The following is a 23,360-nucleotide window of genomic DNA, read 5'->3' on the forward strand; positions in this document are numbered from 1 at the left end:
ATAGTTTACAATTTTTTCCCCCCACTTTCCTGAGGTTTGAACAATTGTTTTATACAAAGTGTCGGAAGTGGTACAATCTCTGGTCTGCACGGTTGTTAGACTAATATTGACTCAGGCAGGAGATGGTTTCTGAAAGGCTTTTTGATATTTAGTGCATGGTTAGTTTTAGGAGGTCCTGAATGCTTGTATTTTCCACTGAAATCAGAGGTTCAGAACATCTGTGTGGTCAGCAGCTTTGCCAGTCAGGATGTTACTAGATTAATCTGATGCCCTTGGTCTCTCAGCACAATCAGTGATGGCAGCTGACTTGGCTCTTTTGCAGGGGAAACCTGATGCCTCTCTCCTGTCCTCTAAGGCTAGCTGGCAAACAGGTTGCTAATGTCCTGGCTAAATTTAATGTCACAGCAGACGCATTCTGACTAGGGAGACCTAAGATTAGCCTGCGTTTGACTGCTCGGGTCTTGTGTGATGCACAGTCCTTCGGCACTGCCTTTCAGCTTCCTTCTTGAGTGTGTGCCAAAAATACTTAGTGGAAGTGAGGAGAGCTGAAAGTGGGGCTTGAAAACCAAACTGTGCAGTCAGCCAAGACCAGGAGGTACCTGCTGTTTTGTCCCTGACTGGGGAAATGGGAGCATGCTTTTGGATGCTGTTTGGGAACTGAGTGGCAATAGTATCCAGCAGCTCGAGGAGCTGAGTTTGTTTGTAGTTGCCAAAAAAGCAGATGTAGCTTCTACCTGACTGCCAAATTCTTGTTTCCTCTGAGGGATAGAGCTATATACATCTCTGTCCTGGCTCTGCAGCCATCACTTCTCAGAGGCCCATAGACAGTTCTTCCTCTGTCTGGCAGCAAGTCCTCTGCTTATTTATGGCCTTATTTTCTTTGATAAGTCTCAAACTTGTAACATTCCGTTCTTTCCTTGCCTGTCAAGGAGATGTTTGTCCTTGTGTCACTATTGGAGAATATTTCTCAGGCCAGCTCTGCCTGGCCCCTGCCTCAGTCTGTCCAACTGCTTCGGCAGTAGATCCCAGCTGGGCCGTAATCGTCTTCCAAAGCTCTGGCTGAATTGTTTCTCTTTGGGGTTGGGAATCGTACTGCCATCCTCGAGCTCTGTGCCTCTGGAGTGAGAAGACACCTCCCCACCAGCACAGCTTCCACCAGGCCACTCTGGCCACCCTGCCAAGCCCTAAGCCAGCTTTACTGTGCTTGGCTTACAGGGTGGTAACATGGAGAAGCAGCACTCCAACATGTAAATTAAACACCCATGAGAAAAGAGCTGCCTTGCAGCAAACCTGGGGAAAGCCGAGGCCAACTTCCAGCATTCTCTGTGCCTGGCTTTAGATCTGCTTCCAACGGGATGCTGCAGACATCGGGAGTTTCATGGGATCAAACAGAAGGGACTCTTCTATCACAGCTCCCTATCTCCCTTTAGCATAAGCTGGTGTAACCTCCCTGCACTCAACCTGTTAAAAGGCAAAATGGAGGAAGAAGAGAGATCCAGGCAGAAAAGCACCTTCAACTTCAATACTTGAAGGCTGTGTGTTATTTATTCCAACAGCTTATATAGTTTTATCAAACTGTCTTTAACACAAAACATGTCTCCTAAAAGAGAATGGGGTGAGATCTTTCCAGAGATAAACACTTCTCAGCTAACAGCTTTCATGGGTAAGCCTCAATTTCAACAGTCAAAACAGCAAAATTTTTCTCCCCTCCCCTCCCCTTAACAATACCTTAAAATGCTAAAACCCAAAGAAAAAGATGCCTGTGGCTGATGCTGCTGGGTCTGTAGGTGGAGCTCGTCCACACGTCTGCACTTTGGTCCTTTTCTGATCGCTAAGTGGCAGCAGTACAGGTGAGTGGTGCTTGACGTGAACACGGCAGGACTGGCCGGGTCCCTTCCCCACTGCCCACCGTGACTAGGGGCTACGCGGACAGTCCAGGGGCCAGTTCAGATCTAAGATGCAAAATGAATGTGATGCTTAGAAAACCCCAAAATCTAAGCTCCTAATCTATGGAAACAGAGAATAAATAATAGTCTAAATTTATGAAGTAAGAAGGTACCTTGGACAGGAAAGTCTGTGTATATTATTACTGAAATTGTGTTTTCCTAGAGAGGAAAATTGCAGCTAAGGCATCTTGAGAATGGCTCATATCACTACAACCACTGCAGTGTTGTTCTAAGTTGTTAGGGATGGGAGCAGAAGTCTTTTGGAGGTGCCAGTCCTTGCACAGCATCCTGCGGCTCTCTGAACCAAATGGTTGCAGCAGAGGCATTTGACAGAGCACTTGTCGTTCCATGTTGGCTTTTGTCTGCAGATTCAACAGTAAATTCTTGTTTAAGGCTTACAGCAAGTCCCTCCTCCTGCCCCATCCCACCCCCTGCACGCTCTCATGGGGAGGGGCTGTTGTCTTGCCCCTTTGGTCTTGCTCCAGGTTCCTTCTCAGAAGAAGTGGCATCTGCTTGGCTTTCTGCAGAAGGGAGGATTGGGAAGAAAGCACGGTTACACTCTGCTGAGGACAGAAGTGATCAATAATTGCTACAGGCTGATTTTACTCATACTGCCAGCTGAAGAGCTTCCTGTGACCAGATATTTGGCCTAAGAGTGTTAGACTCTCCCTTCATGGCCCTAGAGTACAAACACTTCTCCAAACAGAATAGCTGGTGATGTTGGGAGGGAGCCTTGGGAGGTGTAAGGGAGCTGCAAGGATTTTAAATGACCGCAGGGTGTGTAGATACAGCAGTCCTGCAACAATAATCCCTTTCAAAGCAGGGATGTGCTCTCCTTGTCTAAACCGTAGATGCAACTTGTAAGTGCTCCTGGAACATCTTTAAGACACCGCGGTGGTTAGCCAAATTGCTCTGTTAGAAGAGCTCTGATTTGTGCTTGCCTCTATTATGGACGTTAAAGGGTACAATTGGGGTAACATGCTTCAAAGCATTTTTATAGTTACAGATTGTAGCTTAGAGGGGTAAAAGAGAAAGGGCTAAAAATGAGTTTAGTCTCCGTGTCTGTGCTGTATGTTTTGAATCTCATTAGCGAAAACAGACTAGATGGTTTGCGTACGCTTTGAGCTGAGGGTTTCTGCTTCCTGACCAGTCAGCTGGTCAGCACGTATTGAGCAGGGTGACAGTGCTGCCATGTTTGGGCTACAGGGGAAGATTTGGGGATGGCTGACTGGTGTTAAAAATTATTTCTATTGTTACTTAAAATACTGTGGAACTATTTTAAGGCTAATTTTCAAAAAACAAAACAAACCCACTCCAAAAAAGTCTAAGGTAGGTCTGATGTGTAATTTGCCCTGGGAATGCTGTCAGTCAGTCCTTGTCCAGTTTAAGCACCAGTGCCTCTGCAAAGCAGACTAGCAAAGGGGGTGCCTGGAGCATGCAGCGCTCGTGTGCCGGGGACCCCAGGGACCATCGCATTCCTTGCAAGGGGCCCTCGGTCTGGGAGAATTGCCGACTGGCCCAGTACCAGCTGAGCAAGGAGCACAGATCAGCCTCCCGGCCGTTTCGCGCCTTGCCCTCTGGCCTAGGCTCCAGGAGCTATGCTTAGTGGTGTCCGTGGCGGCTCACCTGCTCCTTCGATGGAGAGGTCACTTATGTCCCCTGTCAGCTTGCGCATGCTAATAGCAGTCGCATCTCCTTGGATATCGTGCACAGCGTTCCTCCGACCAGAACGATCACAGGAAATAAAGTCAGTGTATGTGGTGGACTCTACCTCCATTGCTGGTCTTGCATTTCCATACGCCTGCAAATCCCTGGGGAGAAAACACAGTTCTGAGGTCAAGGATGCTCGGCAAGCCTCGAGGCATGGCTCTGTTCAGGTTAGATTACTTTATGGAGTTAAATTACAGCATGAAAAAATAGTGGCTGTAATTCTGCCCTGGGTCCTAGAACAGCGGCTACTGAAATCTCAGATAACAACTTGGTCACGTGGGGTGTCGTGTTGGGTGACCCGCACTGTGCCAGGTGAGAGCAGGTAGGTGGGAAAGATCCGTCTCAGCAGCATTTTTGGCCCTTATTCTGCCTTCCCCATTCAGAAGCAAGGCAGACGAGGCATTTGCCTCCCCTTTTTAGTTTTTAGCCTTCTCCTTTACAAGGCTACAGCAGCAGCCGGGGCCTTTTCTACGGAAAAAGCGTTCACTCTGCTGCCGCCAGCTTTGTTCTTGCAGTGGGTGAGCGGAGACGGAGCAAAGGAGCCACGGCTCTGGGTCGCTTGCTGCGCTGCCCTGTCCTCGCTGCTGCCCTGCTCCGACCGCAGCACCGGCCCGCTGGCACGCGGGCCCTTCCCTGGCACTTGGCTGCTCCCTCGTCCTGCCCGGCTGCCCCCGGTTAAAGGCACAGCACTCACCCCGCCTCACCTGGAGCCGCTTTTGGACGGATGAGCAGGGGCAGCAGCAAAACTGAAATCCCGGGAGGCGGCATGCTGAGGCAGGCGGTTTCCCCGGCACCGAAGAGGGCATGGAGGCTCTCTTGACTGCAAAGCCGGGAGGCCCAGTTTGATGGCAGCATTGCCCCCAGCCCCTTCTCCCTCAAACTGCCACGGGAGCTTTGCATGGAGGCCAATTTTGGCCCTTTGCCCTGGAGGTGGGAGGGTTGAGGCAGCCTGAATTTGAAGCAGAAATGATCGGGGCCTCAAATGGATGCGGGTGTGAAAGCCATAGGAGGCAGATGGGTGTTTTATAGTTCTCGGGCTTTGGACCAGTACTGACCTCAGCTGGCGTATTTGTCAGATGCATGTACCTAACTGCAAAAGGGGTCAGTTAAACTGCTTTGAGATAAGCACTGCCATGTGAAAAACAAACCTCCTGTGAGGTTTTGGATCCCTTCACCCGAGGCTTATTTCTGTGCGAAGCACGAAGACAGGGTCAGAATGGCCACTCGTAGCCCCGAGAGTGACGCCGCGAGCCAACTCTTATTCCAGCCTGAGTGGTATTTATGTTGTTGGTTTTCATTTTAGCTGACGGTTTAACTTGCCAGCATTTGTACAGTACAGACCGTCCAGGGATCTCGGCAGCTCTGGGAACATATCACAAGTGTCTTGGCTCCCAGGCACAGAGCTAGTTATCACATGCTGCCTTTGCATTGGAAATGTGGTGCTCTTAGTTCCTTCCCATCTTTACAAGGCATTTAGTTTGTTTATTTGCATGGAAGTTGGAGATTAATAGTTTTCTTATCTCTGATTTTCCCTGCTGTAAAGAATATCCTTAACCACTGATGCTGTGCATACTTGGAGGAGGTTCTGATGAGAAACATGCTGGTGTCCAAAGGAAAAAAATTCAACTTCTCGTCATTCAGTGCTTTGTAGCTTGGAGTTAATGTCCCACAAGAGGCTGAGAAGTTTGTTTGGCTCCTTTACAAGCCCTGCATAGTGCTGCTCTTCCGATGTAGGAAATCTGCTGTGTTCACACTGCTCCCTGCCGGGAGCTAGACGCACAAAAGGAGACAAACCCTGAGGCCAGACCTGCGCTTGCTTGTTGTCCCTCGCGGCTGGGACAGCCCCAGTGCTGGCCCTGACCCGCTCTCCTGTGTTGGTCGTTGGAGAGCAGGTGGGGGTCGTGCTCGGCGGGGCTGAGCCCGTTCCAGCAGCGCTGCCCCGGTAGCAACTTCTGCTGCAAACTCGCAGGCTCAGGGAGCCTTCGGCGGCAGCAGGCTCGCGTGTGTCAGCCCAGACATCCCTGCGGCCAGGCGGTGCTGTGAACCAGTGCTTCTGGGGCTTGAAAACTGAAAACCAGTTGTGAAACTCCTGACTGATGAGATGTTAAAGGAACAGGGTTAAACCTGACTGCTCTTTACAGAGCTTTCAGCTTTGCAAGTACATCCTTTCCTCTAAGTCCTAGCTCCTGCCGGTGGGAACGGCCACACCAGGGGACTGGTGAGCTCCCTGGGTGGAGTGCACGGCACAGTGACTGCGCACCACCACCGACTGGCTCGGCGTTGGTAAGCCCCGAATCCCTCCCCGGAGCTGGGGCGGTGCCATCGGCAGTGCTGAGGCTGGGCTCCCATCCGACCACCTCGTCGTGCAGCCAGTGGAAATGACTCGCTCCCAGCGTGGAAGTGGAGAGCCCTCCGGCTCCAGCGTGATCTGGGCTCTTCGCATGGATTACCAATGAGCGTGGGATATGGATATCTCTGCTGGAGCCAGCAGAGGAGTGGCCAGTCTTGGATGAAGTGTCTCACTTAGATACTTACTTGCAAATGCTGGGAGAGCCGTTTGGTGCCACAGGGGTGGTGGAAGTCAGAAACCACTAGTGCTACTCTGGTATCACTTCGGAGCTGCACGAGAAACCGAAGTGCTATTGCATGCTAAAAGCCAATGTTTCCTTCCCTGCAGGACTTGCACTGAACACAAGACGCCAGACCCACAGCTTGTGGAGCAACCATGCAGCAACCTCACTCATGTTATGATGGTAGAAAGAAAACCGTGGAGAAGATGCAATAGGCTAGGATAAAAAGAGGTAAAAATCTCCCCTTGTTCTGAGATTTAGCAGGGTGCAGTATCCTCAAACTTTCATAAATCCAGTATGTTGCAGCAGCAGCTTCTGGGACTCCTCTCTTGGTGCTGATGCTCGCTCAGGGAGCACTGGCATCCATCGGCTCACTGGTAGGATGTGGGACTTGGCCCCCTGCAGACGTCCCCAAAGAACTTGGTTCTCGAAATCCAGCCCCTCCTCCCAGGGCTCGGCATCCATCTAACAAGTGCTCAATTGAGCAAGGGGAAGAGCTGCATTCTTCACCCCAGAAGGAGATCCCAGCTGTTGGTCTTTCCTTCATCTTCCTTTCTCCAGCAGGCCTGTCCTTCCCAGGAAACGGCACCTGCTCTGGATGTGGCAAGCTGGCTGTCCTCAGCAAGTGAAGTGCCTTTCCCTGTGACAGATCGAGCATCTGTCACTTCTTGCCAAGTCTACTCTCAGCTCCTCAGGACCCAGAGGCTGCTGATCCTCTGCAGCTGCTCTGGGTCTTTCTTGGTTGCACACTTAGCCATGCTGATGTGTCTGCAGCTGAACTCAAAATTGGAGGGGGCAGAGAAAATGAATATACAAGCGAGAATTAACCTTAAGACTGAACGGGGGAGAGGAGAGCCTAGGAAAGCCTGTGGGTTCACAACCGCGGCTCTGCGTTAGAGCGTGCCCATGGTCGGCCTGCCTCCCACCGCTTCCCGGGCATCCCCGTTGCCTCAAGAGCTGTGTGGTAGCAGCTGGAGAAATGTCACGTGCTGGAACTAGGAAGCTTCTGCGAGAGTGGGCCACACAAGCATGCATCTGTCTCCTCAAACCATGAGGTGCAACCAGGTCAGGTGTGGGCTGCGCAGGGGCCCTCCTGCCTTGGCACCGGGGCTGCACTGCCTGGGCTTAAGGGTGGACTCCACAAATCAGGGGCAGGAGCCGACAAGCCCACGGGATGCAGTCGCTTCCCGGTGTTGCTTGATGTGCCTGTCATAGGTAGATCTGCCTAACTGCGGAAATACCGTGCCAGGTGACTGAATGCCCTACCACGTGGGAAAAGGAAGGGACCTTTCTACTAAAAAAAAAAAAGAAAGGAAAAAAAAAAAGAAAGAAAAAAAAAAAGAAAGAAAAAAAAAAAAAGAAAAGGACTATGTCTGCAAAAGCATGTCCTGGTGTGTGCGGGTTTGGTTTCGAGCTCTGCTGGGTGCTGGCCGAGAGATGGCGCATTCGATTTATTTTCCATTGCTGGGCAAGTTTGTGCCTTAGGATCCCACTGCAAAGAGACGGAGAAGGGCAGATTTTGAGCACAGCTGTTGAATCTGTGCAGTTCCTGCAGGCTTGTCAAGGCGGACAGCCCTCAACAGCCTTACGGGCAGATCCCTCCCCTGCTGGCAGAGGGTCTGGCCTTTCTGTCCCGGGGAAACCCTTGCACTGAGCAGGTGGTGGGAGTTCTCACCTCCATTTTCTGTGAGACTTGATTTTTCAAAGATGATTTCCACGTTTCCAGCCAGATGCAGAACAGATCAGTGGGTTTTAGTCAGTGGAAACATCTTTTAACATGTCAGTGACAAGAGAGGAGCCAATTTCCCTCTTACCCACGTAGTTCAGTGCGAAACTGCGTCACTGTGGGCAGTCACCTAGCCATGGCAGTGGCGTGCAGAAAGTGCCATGCTTCACCAGATGGCTCCTCACCTCCTGTTCTTCATATTCCTGCGGGCCGGCAGGGGAGGGAGGGGTCTGCGAGCTCTCACCAGGCGTTCCCAGAGTAAGTGCGCATTCGGTTTTAGCAGCACATTAAAACGCAGTGTACAAGTATTTCCAGGGCACCTTGGCTGCACGCTTGCCTTGCTGAAATAATCTCGCTCTGCCAAACCTGCTGTTTGGTCTGTACTTATTTTTCCTTAGTGTTTTACGAGGACTGGAATGAAATAGAAAATCTGGAGTTGTAATAGTCTCAGTTTCACTGGTTTGGATTTGGCTTTTGGAGTGTTTTTGGTTGGTTGTTTTTTTTTGGTTGGACCGCAGCTAGGCTCACTGTCATGTTTTAGGGAACTCGTAGAGCAGCTGAAGGAGCAGCTGCCTCTGCTCTTTCGGGTTCTGAAATTTTGTAGCTTAGATAAACTAGCCCTACTGGGACCCACTGGGGCTGGATTTTACCCATTTAGAAGGTGTCTGGCGGGTAATTAAAGGGTTAAACGTTTCTGCCACATTTTGGCGTGCAGGAGCGCCAGAAACTAGGGCATTTCCTCTGAGTCAGCTCAGTGCCCCTCTCCGTGCACCTGACAGCTCGGCAGCCAAATCCTGTTTCCCCGCTTACCTGCTTCTCCGTAAGGCCGTGCCGGGCCCCGTGGCTAAGAGCAAACACCTACTGCAAATAAAGTAAGTGGTGGACGAATGACGCGGAAACGCCACGGGAGGCTTAAGCTCAACCTGGAGCTGTGCACCTGCAGAGCAAACATGAACCCCGTGCGCAGGCCAGAAGCCCGGGTCTGATTTGGCGGGATCGGGTGGGTTTTACCGTCGTGCCCAGCCCTGGACTCCAGCGGCGAGGAGCACCTTGCAGGCCCCTCCTCTGCTGCCTCTTGTCTAGGTAAAACTGTAAGCTTTTTATGGCAAGGAAGAGCGATTTATGGGCCACGTAGTGATACTGGCTGTCAGCCCACAGCACTGGGCCCGCCTTCCCCCCACCGCCTGCCTCGCTCTGCCTTTCCAGCTGCCTCTCTTACCTCTTGCCCGCTTCGGGCTTTTGCTCTCCACCTAACCCGGCCTTGCAGCGAAGGCAAAGGCCCTGGGTGTCAGAGGAAGACCTGCTCGTCTCTGCGTGGCATCCACGGCACTTTCTGGCGTTAGGCGGCTTGGCCTCGCGCTTGGACATGGTCGCCCCGTAGGGAGGCCAGCGCAGCACGCCTGCCGCGGGAGGTGCGAGGTTAAGCTCGCAGCGGCTTTCCCTGCATAGCTATTCCCTGGCACGGCCCTGCTTCGCTTCGTGGAGGGAGGGGGATCGCGATCCCCCACTGCCCCGCCGTACTGCTGGACAAGGAAGCTCCGAGCAGCCGCTGCCGGCCGTTCGCTCCGGGGCGATGCGGAGACCTGCCTGTCCCACGGGGCAAGCGGGAGCAGCCGCAGGGCTGCTCTGCTCAAGGCGCCGTCCCCCGGCCCGGCCCGGCCCGGCCCATCCCGCCGGCGAAGGGGGGCTGAGCGCCGAGGCCGGCACCCCGGGGCAGGGGCTGCAGCAGGCTCGCGTCCCGGCGTGCTGAGGGCCCCGCGCCGCCCCGCGTCCCTGGCGGTTGGGGGCCAACGGTCCCCGGCCTCGCCCGGCGCGGGGTTCTGGGCGGAGCGGGGCCCCCGGCACCCCTGGCTCCCTGCCGCTGCGCTGCCTCCCGGGGGGCCGGGGAGCCGCGGGGGCCGCGAGTGATTGCCGAGGGGAAGGGCAGCACTTCCGGGGCGGCGTGGGACCTCCCTTCGGGCCCCCAGACATACGAAATCGTAAAGCTGTGAGGCCATGCGAAACCTCACTGGCTTTCCGGGGTATAATCCAGCCCCGCATGGTGTCACGGCTCCCTCGGGGAACGGGGTTACAACCGCCTATTTCTGTTCAGGCATCATATCCTGCTTCTCGGCCCCTCACTGCCAGCCCGCGGGGACCGGCACCAAGGCGCAGGGCCGTGCTGGCACTCCCCGCGCTGCGCCGAGCTCCCCTTGCCCTTTCATTCCATGGCACGGTCACTATTATTAGCCCTGTCCTGCTGGGGCCAGATCCATAACAACAGCAAAACATACTCAACAGCCCTGCTGGGCTTTTAAAATATTTACAGCGTAAGATGGTTCACTGCAGAGGGGGGCCTGGTAGAGCACAGAGGCGGGAGCGCCAGGCGCTCTGTGCTCCCTGTGGGTCTGCTGGGGCTCCCGGCTGTGAGAGTCTCATCCAGGGAGGAGAAAAAAAATCACACAGGGCAGAAGGCAGCACTTGAGGTCAGGGGGTTTCCACCAACTGTCTGACAACTTCCAGCTGGAATTTCAGCAAATTTTCCACTAGCTCTTGTCTGGGAACAAGCGTGAGATGTTGTGCATCAAAGAAGGAGGGCCCTGTACCAGGGCTGGAGAGCGCTGATAGAGCTGTGCTTATGTTTTCAAGGCCTAGCTATGGCCCAAGACCCCAATCACTTGAGCCTGGAGCCACAGCCAGAAGCCAAACTGAAGCTGCCGAAGTCCTGTGTGGAGCCCGGTCTTCCTAGTTGTTATATACGTGAAAAGTGTTGGTAAGGCTGGTCACAGACTGGTCTACGCTGACCAAGGCACATAGCTCCCTGCTTTCCTAGTGGGCATACATCCTCCAAAACATGGGGATGTGGTGGTATTTGTCAGACCTGATGTGGTCCAAATGGCCGAGCCCCAGGTTTCCTGGCTGTGTGAGAAAACAAGCAGGACGAGGGCCGAAGCGTGGTTTCCCACCAGAGTACGTGTGTCCACCTCAGTACATGTGTCCAGCTCCTTTGTTCAGAGGCTCCTTTCCAGAGGAGAACAGCATGAAAAAGCTTCACCAGAAGCCCCTTGTGTCTCCAGAGTTGGAGTTATACCTCACTGGCTTTCCAGGATTTCTCGCTCACTCCTTCAGTTAGTGGCTGAAGAGATGTCCAAGTTGGGCTGTTGGGCATGTCTCACTGCCCTCTCACCCCTGTACCTCTGCCGTCCCAAAGTACCTCCTGCTGCTCCAGGCCATTGCCGCGCTCCCAACTGATGTAAGAGGTGCTCCAGCAGAATTCAAAATTAGGGACAACCTTTGGCATCTAGGGCAGGATGGGTCCCTCACGCTTGTGCAGCGGTCCCCAGGGGAGTGGGGAAGGCCTGGGGGTGAAGGTGGGGAGGTGGGAGGCCATCGCTCCGTTCCTCCAGCTAACAGCACCCTCCGCTTCATCAGCGTCAGTCTGTGCTGATCGCTCTGCTGGCCGAGGCTCTGGCTCCAGCCCCGTGCGCGTGTCAGTGGCTGCACGAGGCTGTTAGTTATGTTCACATTAATAGTAAAAGGCTCCAGCTAATTGCTCAGAAAGGCAACAGGCAGCTCCAGACGCCTGGGAGCGTGGCTGGGCCTGGTGCTGTGCACATCAGTCTAGTCTCTGCCACTTTGCACTAGCTGAGACAGCCCCGTGCGGGGTGCCTAAGGCACCTCTCCACCTGCACCAGGGCAGCATCACCTTTAGTCTCCGCTATGGACAGGTGCTTGGTGTCTGCTCCCAAAATCCTCAGGGACAGTAGGAATCACAATGTCCCTTGGCAACTAAGCTTTTATGAAGCTCTCTGTTCCTCCCTCCCCCCAGCATCCAACCTTGGCTACGTTTTAAGCCTCTTCTGCTGCTTCTCACTAAGTTGATTAATGGAAATAATTGGTCTCTTCATGCATCTGGAGACAGTTGCCGTGACAGCAGTTGTATTTTTGTTTTTTGTTCCCAGGTTGAACTTGTTTTTCACATCCCACAGCTTTGAGGTGCTAATAAATCAGGACACTTGAGTTTCTCCACCCCTCAGAAAGGCGCACGCTCCTCTGAGCATTGGGGGAGGCAGGGCAGAGCGAGCATCTGCATCTGGGAGTTAAAATTAACTGTCTGGCTCAGAACCCATGACAGATAAAGCCACAGGACGAAGTCAGTGCAGCCCCTTGCTCCGTGCAAGACCAGCGCCGTGCACGGGGGGGACGTGGTAGCCTCCACTGGCCAGTGCCAGCTGCGAAGGTGGTGGAGCAGCCTGTCAGCCCGTGGGGACCCCCACCTCTGTAGGGCAGGAGCCGAGCTCCGGGAAGGGCCCCTGCAGGGAGAGGGGTGGCAGCATGCACGTCCCTGCCGCTGCCACGGCTCAGAGCAGCCGTCAGGCCAAGCCGGCCCCAGGACAGGGCAGGCTGGCACATCTCTCTCCCTGCCTTTTTGCCTCCTAAGCCAGGCATCACGCTAGTGCTGGGACAGCACCGGTCTCTGACTGTTGCACAGCAAAGAGAAGCAAGCCAAAGCCCTTGTATTCATCCAGGAAGCTGCTGCACGGCCACTTTGCGCCCTCCCCCTTGGGAGACAGCCCTCTGTGAGCCCCTGCCACCCTTGGAGGGTAGGTTTAAAGCCATAAGGAGTATGAAGGTGTCAGTGTGTTCTCCCAGCTTCTTATTTACCTGCCTTTTCATGTGAACATGCTTTTCACATGAACAAAAGTGATGACTGTGTGGAAGATCTAATACTGGCTGAATTTGCAAGACAGACTAACCACAGAGCAGCCACTTCACACAACTGAGCTGTAAAGATCTCACAGCTGCTCCTCTAATGTTTTAGAAAGGCTCCTGTATTGTCCCCACTTAAAATGGGCACAGACATCCCCATCACTTCTGGGCCATTGAGTGGATCCCTCTTAGAAGGGGATGGCCTTGGGACCCAGATCCTCCTGCCTCCCCCCAGATCGCTCAGGCCCCTGAAAGAAAAGTCCCTGCTGTATTTCACCTCAAAGGCTGGAAATTACCCAGTAATCCCACATCTTCTCTGGTCACACCAGGGCATTGCTCTCCCAGGGAGCATCACCCACTCAGCCCTCTTTGAATTCCCTTCTCAGCCCACCACCCTGGGGGCTCTCACCCACAGCACAACCTCCCATACCTGACAGACACCCCACTCTAGGGGAGAAGTTAAATAAGTTAGGAGCAGATACAGCTGGGGCTTATTTTCTAGCACAGCTGCCCTTGTCATGTATAAATGGAGGGAGAAGGCAGGCCAGCTCTTGATGGCTTAGTTGTCTTTCTAGGTGCAAGAAGAGCTTTCTGCAAGGGTAGAGGTAAGCAGGGCTGGGTTTTTTTTATATGCCGAAGAGGGAAATGAATAAATTGTATGCAACTTTGCTCTATTTGCTGAGGGGAAGCACTGATTTCTGCTGTTGTGTGAGCTCTGTGCTTGTATGCCTGGGAAGGGAGAGCTGAGCTTGGGAGAGGTGTTACAGAGGCTGTAGCAGCAGCTAAAACTACATAGCTAGTCTGGGGAGACTGTTTAGTACAGGGTGTGTAAAGCTGATAACCATCTGTGTTGGGCCTTCCTCAGTCAGGCTTGTACAAGCTTGTAGAAAGCCACATTCAGTGTCCCCATAGTCCTTCTGACTAGGTGCAGTGTAAGGGGCTAAGTGAGAAGCCCTGAAACCTCCTGAGGTGTGAAAGCCCTGGCAACTCTCAGTAGTCCTAAAAATAACCAGAGTAACTCTTGAGACTGTCTCCATGGAGTAAGGCAGGCTGATCAGCAAAAATGGGCTTAGCTCCACTCCCTGGGGCCTGTCTGACCTGTTCCTCCACACCACTGCACAGAAGAAAATCACTAGCATAACTTGCAGCCCAGGGCAGGGGCAATGTTTGCCAGGAAAGTTGTGTGTTGGGGGAAGAAATCCATCTTCTGGAGCTATGACAAGGATTAAATGGCTGAGATGCTGCTATTGGTGCTTTACATGCAATAGGAGTGCAAAGCGTTGGGGTTAAAAACAGGCCTGCGGTGAGGTGGGGCTAATTAGTGTGGCTCCACAGCTGCTGTTAGATCCATAGTTGCTTTGATCATGCTAACTCACTCAAACCCCCACCTGAACAGGGAAAGCGTCACTGGGCCTGCGTATGCCTTTCTCTGTGCATTTCTGTGGTGGGTGAAGAATTTTTGTACATCTGTGTTAGGTGAGGGCAACTTCTGCTCCTTGCTGCAGGCAGGTTAAATCCCCTCTCCGTAAGTCACTGCAGAGAGGGCACCTAGACGTGAATTGAAGTGGTATTCTAGAAACGTGCCTGCAACACTACATCAGGGATGCTCAGAGTGGGCATCACCAAGCTACAGCCTCAGAACAGGGGAAGCTCCCAAGAAAATGAATTGCCAACTATTTCGTTGTCCACTGAAATGCAGCCTGGGCATGGGAGTACATGGGGTGCTCCTCAGATCTTGCTGGGCTGACTCTGCATGCCGGGCAAACCCTACTGATGTGGCTATCTGTGGGCAAGCGTTATTCCCATGCAAGCATAGGGGCAGCCTGTAAGAAAGAGCAGGCTTTGCACGAGACGCGTTTCCCTTCTGCTGCTCACAGGGCGCACGTGGTGTGCGGTGGTAGAGTTTGCTGACGAGGGAGAGCCATGCAGCATGGTTTGCTTTAGCAGCTGCCCTTAGAGTCAGCGTTGCAACATGGTTTTGTATAAGTACATTGCCATGAAGCATCGAAAATACAGCAGGAAAGTCATTACAGCAGAATTGCGGATGTTCGCTTCCTCTTAGCTCCGGGTGTCTTTCTAGCAACTAGTAATTCAGAATACAAGGGGAGGTCAAATGACTTTCTGCAAAATGGGAAGGAAAAAACCCTTTCCTGCTTATATAATACTTCCCTGTGAATAAAAATCATGTTGGTCTGCAGTGTGAATCCTTACCTGATTTAGTTGACTTTCCTTCTGGACATGACTTCAAATAAGCTTCATATGCAGCAGGGCAGCAACTTCTGGGGATGGAAAAGAAAATAAGCATAAGAAAACATTGTCTGTGCTTTTGTTCGGAAGCATGAAGCTCAGCTGCTTTTTCAACTGTCTGTGAGTGTAACAGCAAACGGAAGGTGGGGTCTGGCAGGGCTTTGCCCAGGGGGTTAGCAGAAGCTGGGCTTGGTGAGCACCCAGACGAGAGCCGCAGGATTGCGGGACAGCAGGTGTCTGCGAGGCTCACGCTCGGGAGGATTTGCACTAGCAGCGATTTGGCCCATTAGAGTCTAAGAACAGAAAGTTTAGCAAGAGGCCTGGCTTTCACTAAAAGTTCTCTCTTTGGTTTTACTTCTCCTTTTGCTCTGTTCGGTCGGGTGCGCTGGGAGGCCTGAGGCAGCTCACTTCCCCTGCCCCGGACCGCTGGCAGGCTCGGCGCGAGTCAGCGGCTCTCTCACGGACGTTAACAAATGTTGGTTGGCAGCTACACTGGCGTTTAAAGAAGTGAAACTTCCCCATCTGGCTCTTTGAGACAAGAGGGGAAGTTTGATCGGTACTGCTAGTTGCCTTGCTCAGTTTATCTTGCGTTATTTGGGTTTCTTTGCTGTTTGTGTTTGTGCACAGCTGCGCGTTTTGTCCCCAAACCCCACTCGGAGACATTTCCTCTGTGTCCTTAACATCTGTGGGTGAATTGCAATCTCCTGACCTGCAGAGCCCAGCCAACAAGACGCTTGCTTATTTTAGCAGCTGTTTCAGCTTTCAGACTTTTTGGAACATCATGGACTGTTTTTTTTCACTTTGTCCCAGGAACAAATATTAGCAGAACAAAAAGCAAGAAATTAACTGTTTAATAATATAAGCGGGAACTAGTTCTGTCTAGCCCATCAGTGTAGTGTGCCCTCTGCTATTATGCCCCATCAGCTCCCAAACCAGGACAGTTCCAGAGCCTTTCTCCTTACTTTTGACCCACTTTCTAAAATGCCTAGTTGCGGGAGCCGAATATTCCCTGCTGGCTCCGTCACTGCTTCAAGGACAGGGCACTTGCTGCTTTTGTGTGTCCGCTTCCCCATCTGTTCAATGGAGCTATTAATACTTGCTTCCCTCACTAGACGTTTCAAGTATTTGTAAAGCACTTTCAGACCTGCCGATGACAGGCCTACAGAAGTGGAAAATACTAACCATGATTGTGACACTATCCAAACAAAGATGCCAGGACTGAACAATACAGTTTTGTTGGTGTTTACCACATTTACAGTGAAGTGCTCATTGGAAACACCAGACCAGAAAAGAAACAGGATTCCCATAACTCTGGGAATACGTATAGCCCTTCTGGGACACCAACCAGGCAAACAAAAGCAGGAAGGAAGAAAGCCAGCTCTGACGATCCGCGATTCTTCATTTTCCTCCTTCGCGTTCCTGCCTCCTCCTGGCTCTTGTGTTACGCAGCCCAACCAGTTAAACCCCCAGCACTTCAGGTTTATTGCAGGAAAAAAAAAGCCATCTCAAAATATATGGCCCTGTGCCAAGAGAGGCTTAAAGCAAATTGGAATGATGATGCTCTGAACTAGAAAAGGAAGAGTCATCCCTGAGCAAGCCTGTTCCTGCTGGGGTGTGAGGGGAAAACCCTGCCGTCACTCAAAGGAGAGGACTCGAGAGGGAATCTCTTCAACAACCAGTATGGGCCTTCCAACACCACGGTCCTGGCTCCAGCTAGGTGTTTTTCTGCACAGCCTCAGCTGGGGGATTTGGAGTCGCTGTGTCTCCAAAAGTGACAGTGGGCACCTTGCTCCGTCGGTGAAGGCTCCCGCGCCGCCCTGGGCAGGCCTGACCCTGCGGCTCCCACTGCGATGGGCAGAGCTCTGAAGGTGCCTCTGCGTGAAGGCTCTGGCCAGGCAACCTCCCACGCTGTGGGTTTAAGGGTGCTGAGGTGGTTTTAGTCTGTGCAATGCGACTAAGGATGGGCAAACGTAACTTGTTAAAGAACGCTTTACTCTTCCTAATCTGGTGCTATAAGCCAGCAAGGTACCATAGATTATTTGGGGACCTCTAGAAACATGCATTGGATAGCTGAACATCGATAGCTGATCAGGAAAGAATTACAAGGGCATTGTCATCAGCAAACTATACATCATTTGGGGCTCAGATTCCTTCTGGTTTTATCAACTCTTACCCAAAAGGAACAAATGCATGAAACGAATGCAGTGCTCTCAGCATTGTTTCAAAATGACTGCACGTTCCAGAAGACCCAGAATGTGTTTTGGCAGAATTCAGCGTTATTCTGTATGGCAGATGTTGTGGTGCCGCTTTTGATCCAGAAAGGAAATCCTCTTTGGTTTTAACCAAGGTGATGGTGACAGAGGGAAGGTCATCCTCATATGTCTTGACTCATGGGTAAACAACAGGCCAAATGCATCGCTGATTAGAATATGAGAATTATCCTCCCAGGGCAGACTGAAAGACTGTCTCATTTAGTATCCTGTCCACAAAACAATAGCTGGCATCCTTGGCCTCAGAGGTGCAAGCAAACTTGCAATTGTAATGGAATATTTTTCATCAGTTACTAATTGCTCTGAAACAGAAGGCTTTATAATCCTTAGAACAATATCTTCTTAATTATAACCAGAGTAGTTTTATTACCCAGATAAGTACATTACATCTATTTAAAATGCCTTCTGAAGTCTTAGTTCCAGGGATATCTTGTGGCAATGAGCACTACAGATTAATTACATGTTGTGGAAACAGTAATTCCAGTAAAGTTGATGACATTCCAGTGAGGATAAGTTTGGCCTATTACATCATTGCAAATATCAACAAATGTTGGCATTTCAGGGCTTGCCTGGGAGTTCCCGAGGCAATGGCTTGTGACCAGCAGTACGTCTCATGAAAGCAGCCATGGAGAAGCGACACAAAGAGCACCATGCTTCTACTGGGCCTTGCTGGTAAGGGAAGAATTTAAGAACTTGCAGTGCAAACCAGAAACCAGTGGTACAAAAGTACATATCCCTGCAGGCTCGAATGGAGCAAAGGTTTTGCAACGGGAATAAATAGTTCATAGTCCAACAGGGCTGCTCTAGCACAACAGGTCTCAGACCGAGTCCTGGAACAATTTCTCTACCTATCTGTATCTTCTGTCTTGAGTAGCTGGGGACAACGTGCATGCCATAGCCTAGTGCTCCCAGTTAGTTTCCATCTCACTGGCTCATACTGGTAAGCTTTTGGCAGCAGTTCCCTTTACGACCTGGCTTTCTCTAGTCACAGATTAGAGTACTGGAAGCATATTTTTTCTCATTCTGTCTCCGAAATGGATACTGCGGTGAATGACTTGTCTTGGGTCCTCTGAATCAGTGCCTGTATAGGGCTTTAGTCACACAGAGGAAACCCTTAGCAGTGGAGAAACTGCTGGATCCAGGCTTTGAATGTGAAAATGAGAGAGACTCAGAACAGAGGGGCATAGAAAGGCAAACAAAAAGCTGGGTCATGGCTTCTCATGTTCCGTATTGAATTTGGAGCTGTAGATTCAACCCAGCAATTCTGCCACAGAGCTCTGTGACCCCAGGAAAATCATTTGATCTGTTTAGTTTCTGTCTATAAAACAGAGCCTGTGATGGACTGCCCAGACAGGCTGGAGGGATTAACACATGGCAGAATCCTACAATAACCAGCCCTGAAATGCGGGAGGGCCAGGAAGTGTTAGCAACTTGGAGAGCATTTTTCATAGTTATATTTTTGAGGTGAAGGTTGTGTGGCTATGTATATTGCCCTGAGTGGGCTCAAAAGTAGATTTATTCTTCTTTGGAATAAGAAAATCAGGAAAAAAATAGGTAAAACCAAGTGCTCTAGCTCATTGTGTGACTTTACACCCCATTAGAAATGGCCACTGTGAGTACAAAAATAATGAGCAGCTGGAAAATGCATGCCTATGAACATTCCTGGGTTTTAAGGTCTCCACTCTGAAGCTACCCATGGTGGAAGCCTATCTACCATATTTTAATCGTTTCTAGTTCTTTGAGGCATCTGAGTCTTCACTCTGTTGGAAAGTGTCCTTGAAAATGATGGCATGGAAAACCAGCATGTCTCTGTGGAGCTCTGCCTAAAGAAACCAGAGTGCCCTGTTCTGTGCTCAAGATATTTTAAGCATTGCTGCTGTAGCCATGTTTGTAAATGGCCATTTAATCTGTGTCTGCAGCATGAATGAATTGAGCCATTGAGGAGCTCCTCATGCTCCTCATGTTTCCCGAACACTGTCCCTCCTGAGAGCAGAAATGTGAGGATTTCCCAGCTGGGTGGCCACACATCAGCAAGGGGCCCTTTCCAGCTCAGAGCCTGAGAAGCCAAAGCGTGCCTCGCGGCTACCCAAACTGGGCACGCCGACCTGCCCACCAGCCACCGGGGCAGAGCCCAGAGTTGTCTGGGCTGCCCCTGCCTGCCCTGTCCCTGCCACCAGGCCAGGTGGCTGCGGCGGGGCATGGAGCTGTCCCCTCTCCTGGAGTCCTCTCGCGCTGCTGCAGCATCCCCTCCCTGGCTACCTCTTGCTCATTTGACACTCGCAAGTCCTCCTAAGAGTTTGTCCCACCATCTCAGCCACCAAGGGCATTGCTTCTGGGAAAACGTTGCACTTGGCTCTCGTTCTGTGGACTCATTTACCTCTTCTGAGCAAATGGAAATGTTTCCTAAACGCCCCTTTAGGGCCAAGGCATTACATTCGCATAAAAGCTCACCGCCACCGCTTCCCAGCAGCTCGGGGGAAACTAGAGAGGGGAGAGGAAGACACACAGCTCGGAGGTGGAGGAGTTCTCAAAAGCTCCCGAGACTATCGCCACACTGCCGTTCTTTTTTTATCCCAAGTCTTTGCCTTTTAAAATATTTGCTTGGAAAGCTGGATGCCAGAGTCTCGGAGCCCGTTTCCACTGACACGCGGCAAAACTCCCATTCGTGCCAGCGGTTCACCTAGGAGCTGCAGGGGCTTTGCAGTCCCCAGCGCTCCCGAGTCGCGATTCGTGTCGCAGCACAGCACAGCACACCCGCGCACAGCCCCGCGCAGAAGGCGCTCCAGGCACACAGGCCGCCCGGCTAGCTCGCACGTTGGCATCTGTTCGCATGAAAACCAGAAGTGCCCCTTATGCTGCGAGGAATTTTGTCTGGCTAGCTGCTCAAAATAAATGGACAAATGTCAGAAATGAGGGCAGAAATCCCCAGCGGGGGCAGAAATCCTCCTTCCATTGTGATTTCTAAATGCTGGATCTGCTCTCCCCGCTTCCCCTCCGCAGCGAGTCCCGGACCACATTCTTTCCAGAGTGCAATGGTAGCCACCTCCCTCGGCTCAGCCCACAAACTGCTGCTGCAAACAGCAGAAAACTGGAATTCAGCTAAGTTTTCAACCTACGGCTCGTGGGCAGCAAAATCTCGCTATTCACAGGCAGGCAGGCAAAAGTTAACCACATCTTCAAGCAAATCGCCTGTTCGTAGCGCGGCTCCGGCTCCCCCGCGGTCCCGCCGGGTGCCGGTGGCTCCTCGCCGCCTTGCCAGGTAGGTCTGTCCTCGGCAGGGAGAATCGCCCACCGGGGATGCACCCCGGCAGCATCCGCGTCCCCCGCGCCCGGCAGAGCCTGCAACGGTACTCACCGACACACCGAGGCTCCGGCTGCTGCTTGAATCCCAGGTTACCAAGTCCCGCTGCCGGCAAAGAAATGGGGGCTCGGAGAAACCCTCCGAGCGTACGCGCCGGGTACGGCGAGCAGCCGAGCCAGCCAGGTTAGTCACAGCCAGTTTCAGACTTGCAGTTTCCTTGTGCTAAGAGCTGCTAAATGAAGTTGCACTTCTGGGGCCGAGGGGCGTGTTCTCCTCCTCTCGCCAAGCGAGTCCCCGCCGCTGTAATCCAATGCTCATCCTGATGATGTCAAGCAGCTACTGCGCGGCTCCTGCCTTACAGTGAGGCGGGAGGGATCGATTTCCTTCTCGCAGAGATCTTTGTTTAGCTTTGCGCTGTAACCTCATCTCCCAGCAGCTGCGGGTGCCCAAACATCCTTCCTTCGATTTCCAGCGCTGGAGCTTTTGTTGCAAGATGCTTCCTTCCAGCCGCAACTGTTGGAGCGGCCCCCGCCCCCGCGGAGGCTCCACCTGTCAGCGGTGCTCGTGCCGCAGCTCCCCGGCGTTGCTGTAGCACATTGCTGGGATTCACGTCCCAGCTGCGCCTCGGTATCTCGCCCGTCCGGCGGGGCCCGGCTGAAGGCACCCTCGCACTCGATACCGTGCAAACAGTTTTACTGGGCTGAGTGCAGGGCAGCGCCTCGCGGAAAAATAGCTTCACGTCTTTTCGGAGTGCCTTTTGCTCCGCGGGGTCCCACAGGGTGTGATAGGCTTTGTAAAAGCCATGCATGCTCCAGGTCATCTGCCCCTGGATCGCAGCCTTATTTGGGGGTGAAATGCAGAGCTGGTGTCGGCATGGCCCCCAAATCTAAGCGGGGAGGGCGTTTAGGGCAAGCCAGCGCTGTATATCGATCACGTGTCTTTGTGTTGCTGAGATGCAAAGCCTGGGGGCCCTCAGTGAGCTCGGGACCGTTCCAGGAGCAGAGGAAGTTTTGGCTGCTTTTGCCCATATCAGATGCCCAGCAACATCCCTCTCTGCCTATATCCCATCTGTCTTGGAGGCAACACCAGGTGACCGACGCCAAAAGAGCAAGCTGGCTGCAGCACTGTCTCTGGTCTTTCTCCTGGCCCACACCCTTACGTAGCCTCACCAGCACAGTGGAGAGGTGCACAAACACACACATGTGATGGATATTGCTGTCTATACATGGTTTGCTACTGCCAAATGCTGCAGTCGGAACCAGGGCCCTTAACGCTAATTGCTTTGCCAAGAGAATTGCAAGATAGTCGGTCCCTGCTGTAAGGACACAAGGAGCCACAACCCTGTAAAGGGGAGCGTAAGCGGGCACGGCTCAGCTGGGCAGCGTGCAGGCTCCCTGCAGAGGACCCGATTCAGTCCCCGCTGGAGCCACGGGAGCTTTCCCGTTGGGCTGAGTGCAAAGTGAGCAATTTGGGCTGCAAGGACTTGGCTCTCCCAACCTGCCATCTTGCTGAGCAGAAGATGGACATAAAACCAGGCTTTCTCTTGTCCTGCAGCTCTCACGCGGCAGATGGGCCTCAGTGTCATTCAGCCCCAGGCTTGCCATCTGCCTCCACGCCGGCTAGGAGACCCGGCACTCTGCCTCCACCCGAGGCCGGGCTGCTCAGCCGGACCTGCTCCACCTGCCTCGGCCCCGATCGTGTGCATCAGAAGATGACTGCTCGTTGTGATAGACACCCACACCCCGTGCCATCACGTGCAGGAAGAGCAAAAAAAAAATACCAGCAAAAGAAGCAGGCAGTGCAGGAAACACCCTGATGACTATAACGAGGCACTGAGGAAGGGGAAAAGACCTCAATAAAGCAAAACATGCTCAGTGTAGCTGCTGAGCCCCAACTGACCTAATATAGCTGTCTCTTGATTCGATTCTATTTTGTTTCAAAGCTGGCACCAGGAAGCCAGTTTGATTTTCAGAGATGTATCATTTGACAGAAACTAATCTCTCTGGTGCTTCTGAGTCATGCATTATTACTTACCTGAACGTAACGGTAATGACTTCACCACAGAGCGCAAAGTGCTGCCTCTCTTCGTTAGGGACGCGGCTGGTGGAGGAGGGCTCTGCCCCACTGTGCTGAGATATCGGCTCTCCGGACCATTGCCTTAGGAGATTGCTCAGCTGGTTCAGCAAAGGCAGAAGGTTTTTTTGTGTTTATTCCAACTCATATTTGAAAGAAATCCAAAAGACAAAAGCTTTTACGCTAACACTTAGACTGCAGGGTCTGAAGGCCAAGTGTTGTCATGTGCTTGTAAGGACACAAATGCCTATAACAACAGCAGCCCAGAGCTTTTCCAACCAAATGATGCAATGCATGCAATGAGCAGCAATGATAATAACAAAACACTTCAGAAATCTTGGAGCATGGTATACTAACTTTGCATTTTAAATACAATTTCTCCTAACTAATTGTCACATGCAAACCTCCTGATCGTGTGTGTCTGGTCCTGGGAACAACCTCCCCAAAGCATCCCTCAGAAGAGTCCTTCCTTTCTTCCACACATATCCTTACAGTGACCTCCTCATCTCAGACCATCTCCACAAGGGCTGGTCAAATATTTACAATAAACACTCTTTTTAAGTAGGAAAATACAACTTGGGGTGAAATAATATTTTCCACAGAATGTATCTTTTTCTTACACGGAAGAAAGTCCTGACATGCCGAGAAGTTTTCAGTTTGCCTGAAGTCTTAACACTTTAGGATAAAAAATGTATTTATTTTCATTATTTTTAAATGAAAGTTGATGTTTTTCTCTGGAAGTCCACCCTAAATTCTAGCTAATTCTCAGGTTCGCCATCTCTTGTCCTATTGCTTCATACAGGACGCAGAAGGCTTTGGTGTCCCAGA

At 52.0% G+C, this 23,360-nt stretch overlaps 1 protein-coding gene across 1 annotated transcript; it reads right to left on the reverse strand.

Annotated features, from left to right (window-relative positions):
* Positions 1 to 1,508: 1,508 nt before the first annotated feature.
* Positions 1,509 to 20,926, reverse strand: PKIG (cAMP-dependent protein kinase inhibitor gamma). Its single transcript, XM_026092996.2, has 4 exons — positions 20,514 to 20,926; positions 14,853 to 14,920; positions 3,573 to 3,757; positions 1,509 to 2,467 (listed from the first exon to the last, which is right to left on the reverse strand). The coding sequence occupies exons 3-4, from the start codon at positions 3,721 to 3,723 to the stop codon at positions 2,388 to 2,390; spliced, it is 231 nt and encodes a 76-aa protein (XP_025948781.1). The 5' UTR covers positions 3,724 to 3,757; positions 14,853 to 14,920; positions 20,514 to 20,926; the 3' UTR covers positions 1,509 to 2,387.
* Positions 20,927 to 23,360: the final 2,434 nt, after the last annotated feature.

Source organism: Dromaius novaehollandiae, chromosome 16 (assembly GCF_036370855.1).
Source record: "Dromaius novaehollandiae isolate bDroNov1 chromosome 16, bDroNov1.hap1, whole genome shotgun sequence".
NCBI classification, from domain to species: Eukaryota; Metazoa; Chordata; class Aves; order Casuariiformes; family Dromaiidae; genus Dromaius; species Dromaius novaehollandiae.

What these genes read in the sequence shown, in the direction of transcription:
- PKIG (XM_026092996.2), bottom strand. Translation starts at nt 3,723, where the DNA reads ATGGAGGTAGAGTCCACCACATACACTGACTTTATTTCCTGTGATCGT. An exon ending in CCTCTCCATCGAAGGAGCAG is followed by an intron (nt 2,468 to 3,572) that starts GTGAGCCGCCAC and finishes TCCCTTCTGCAG; the next exon opens with AAAGCCAAGCAGATGCCACT.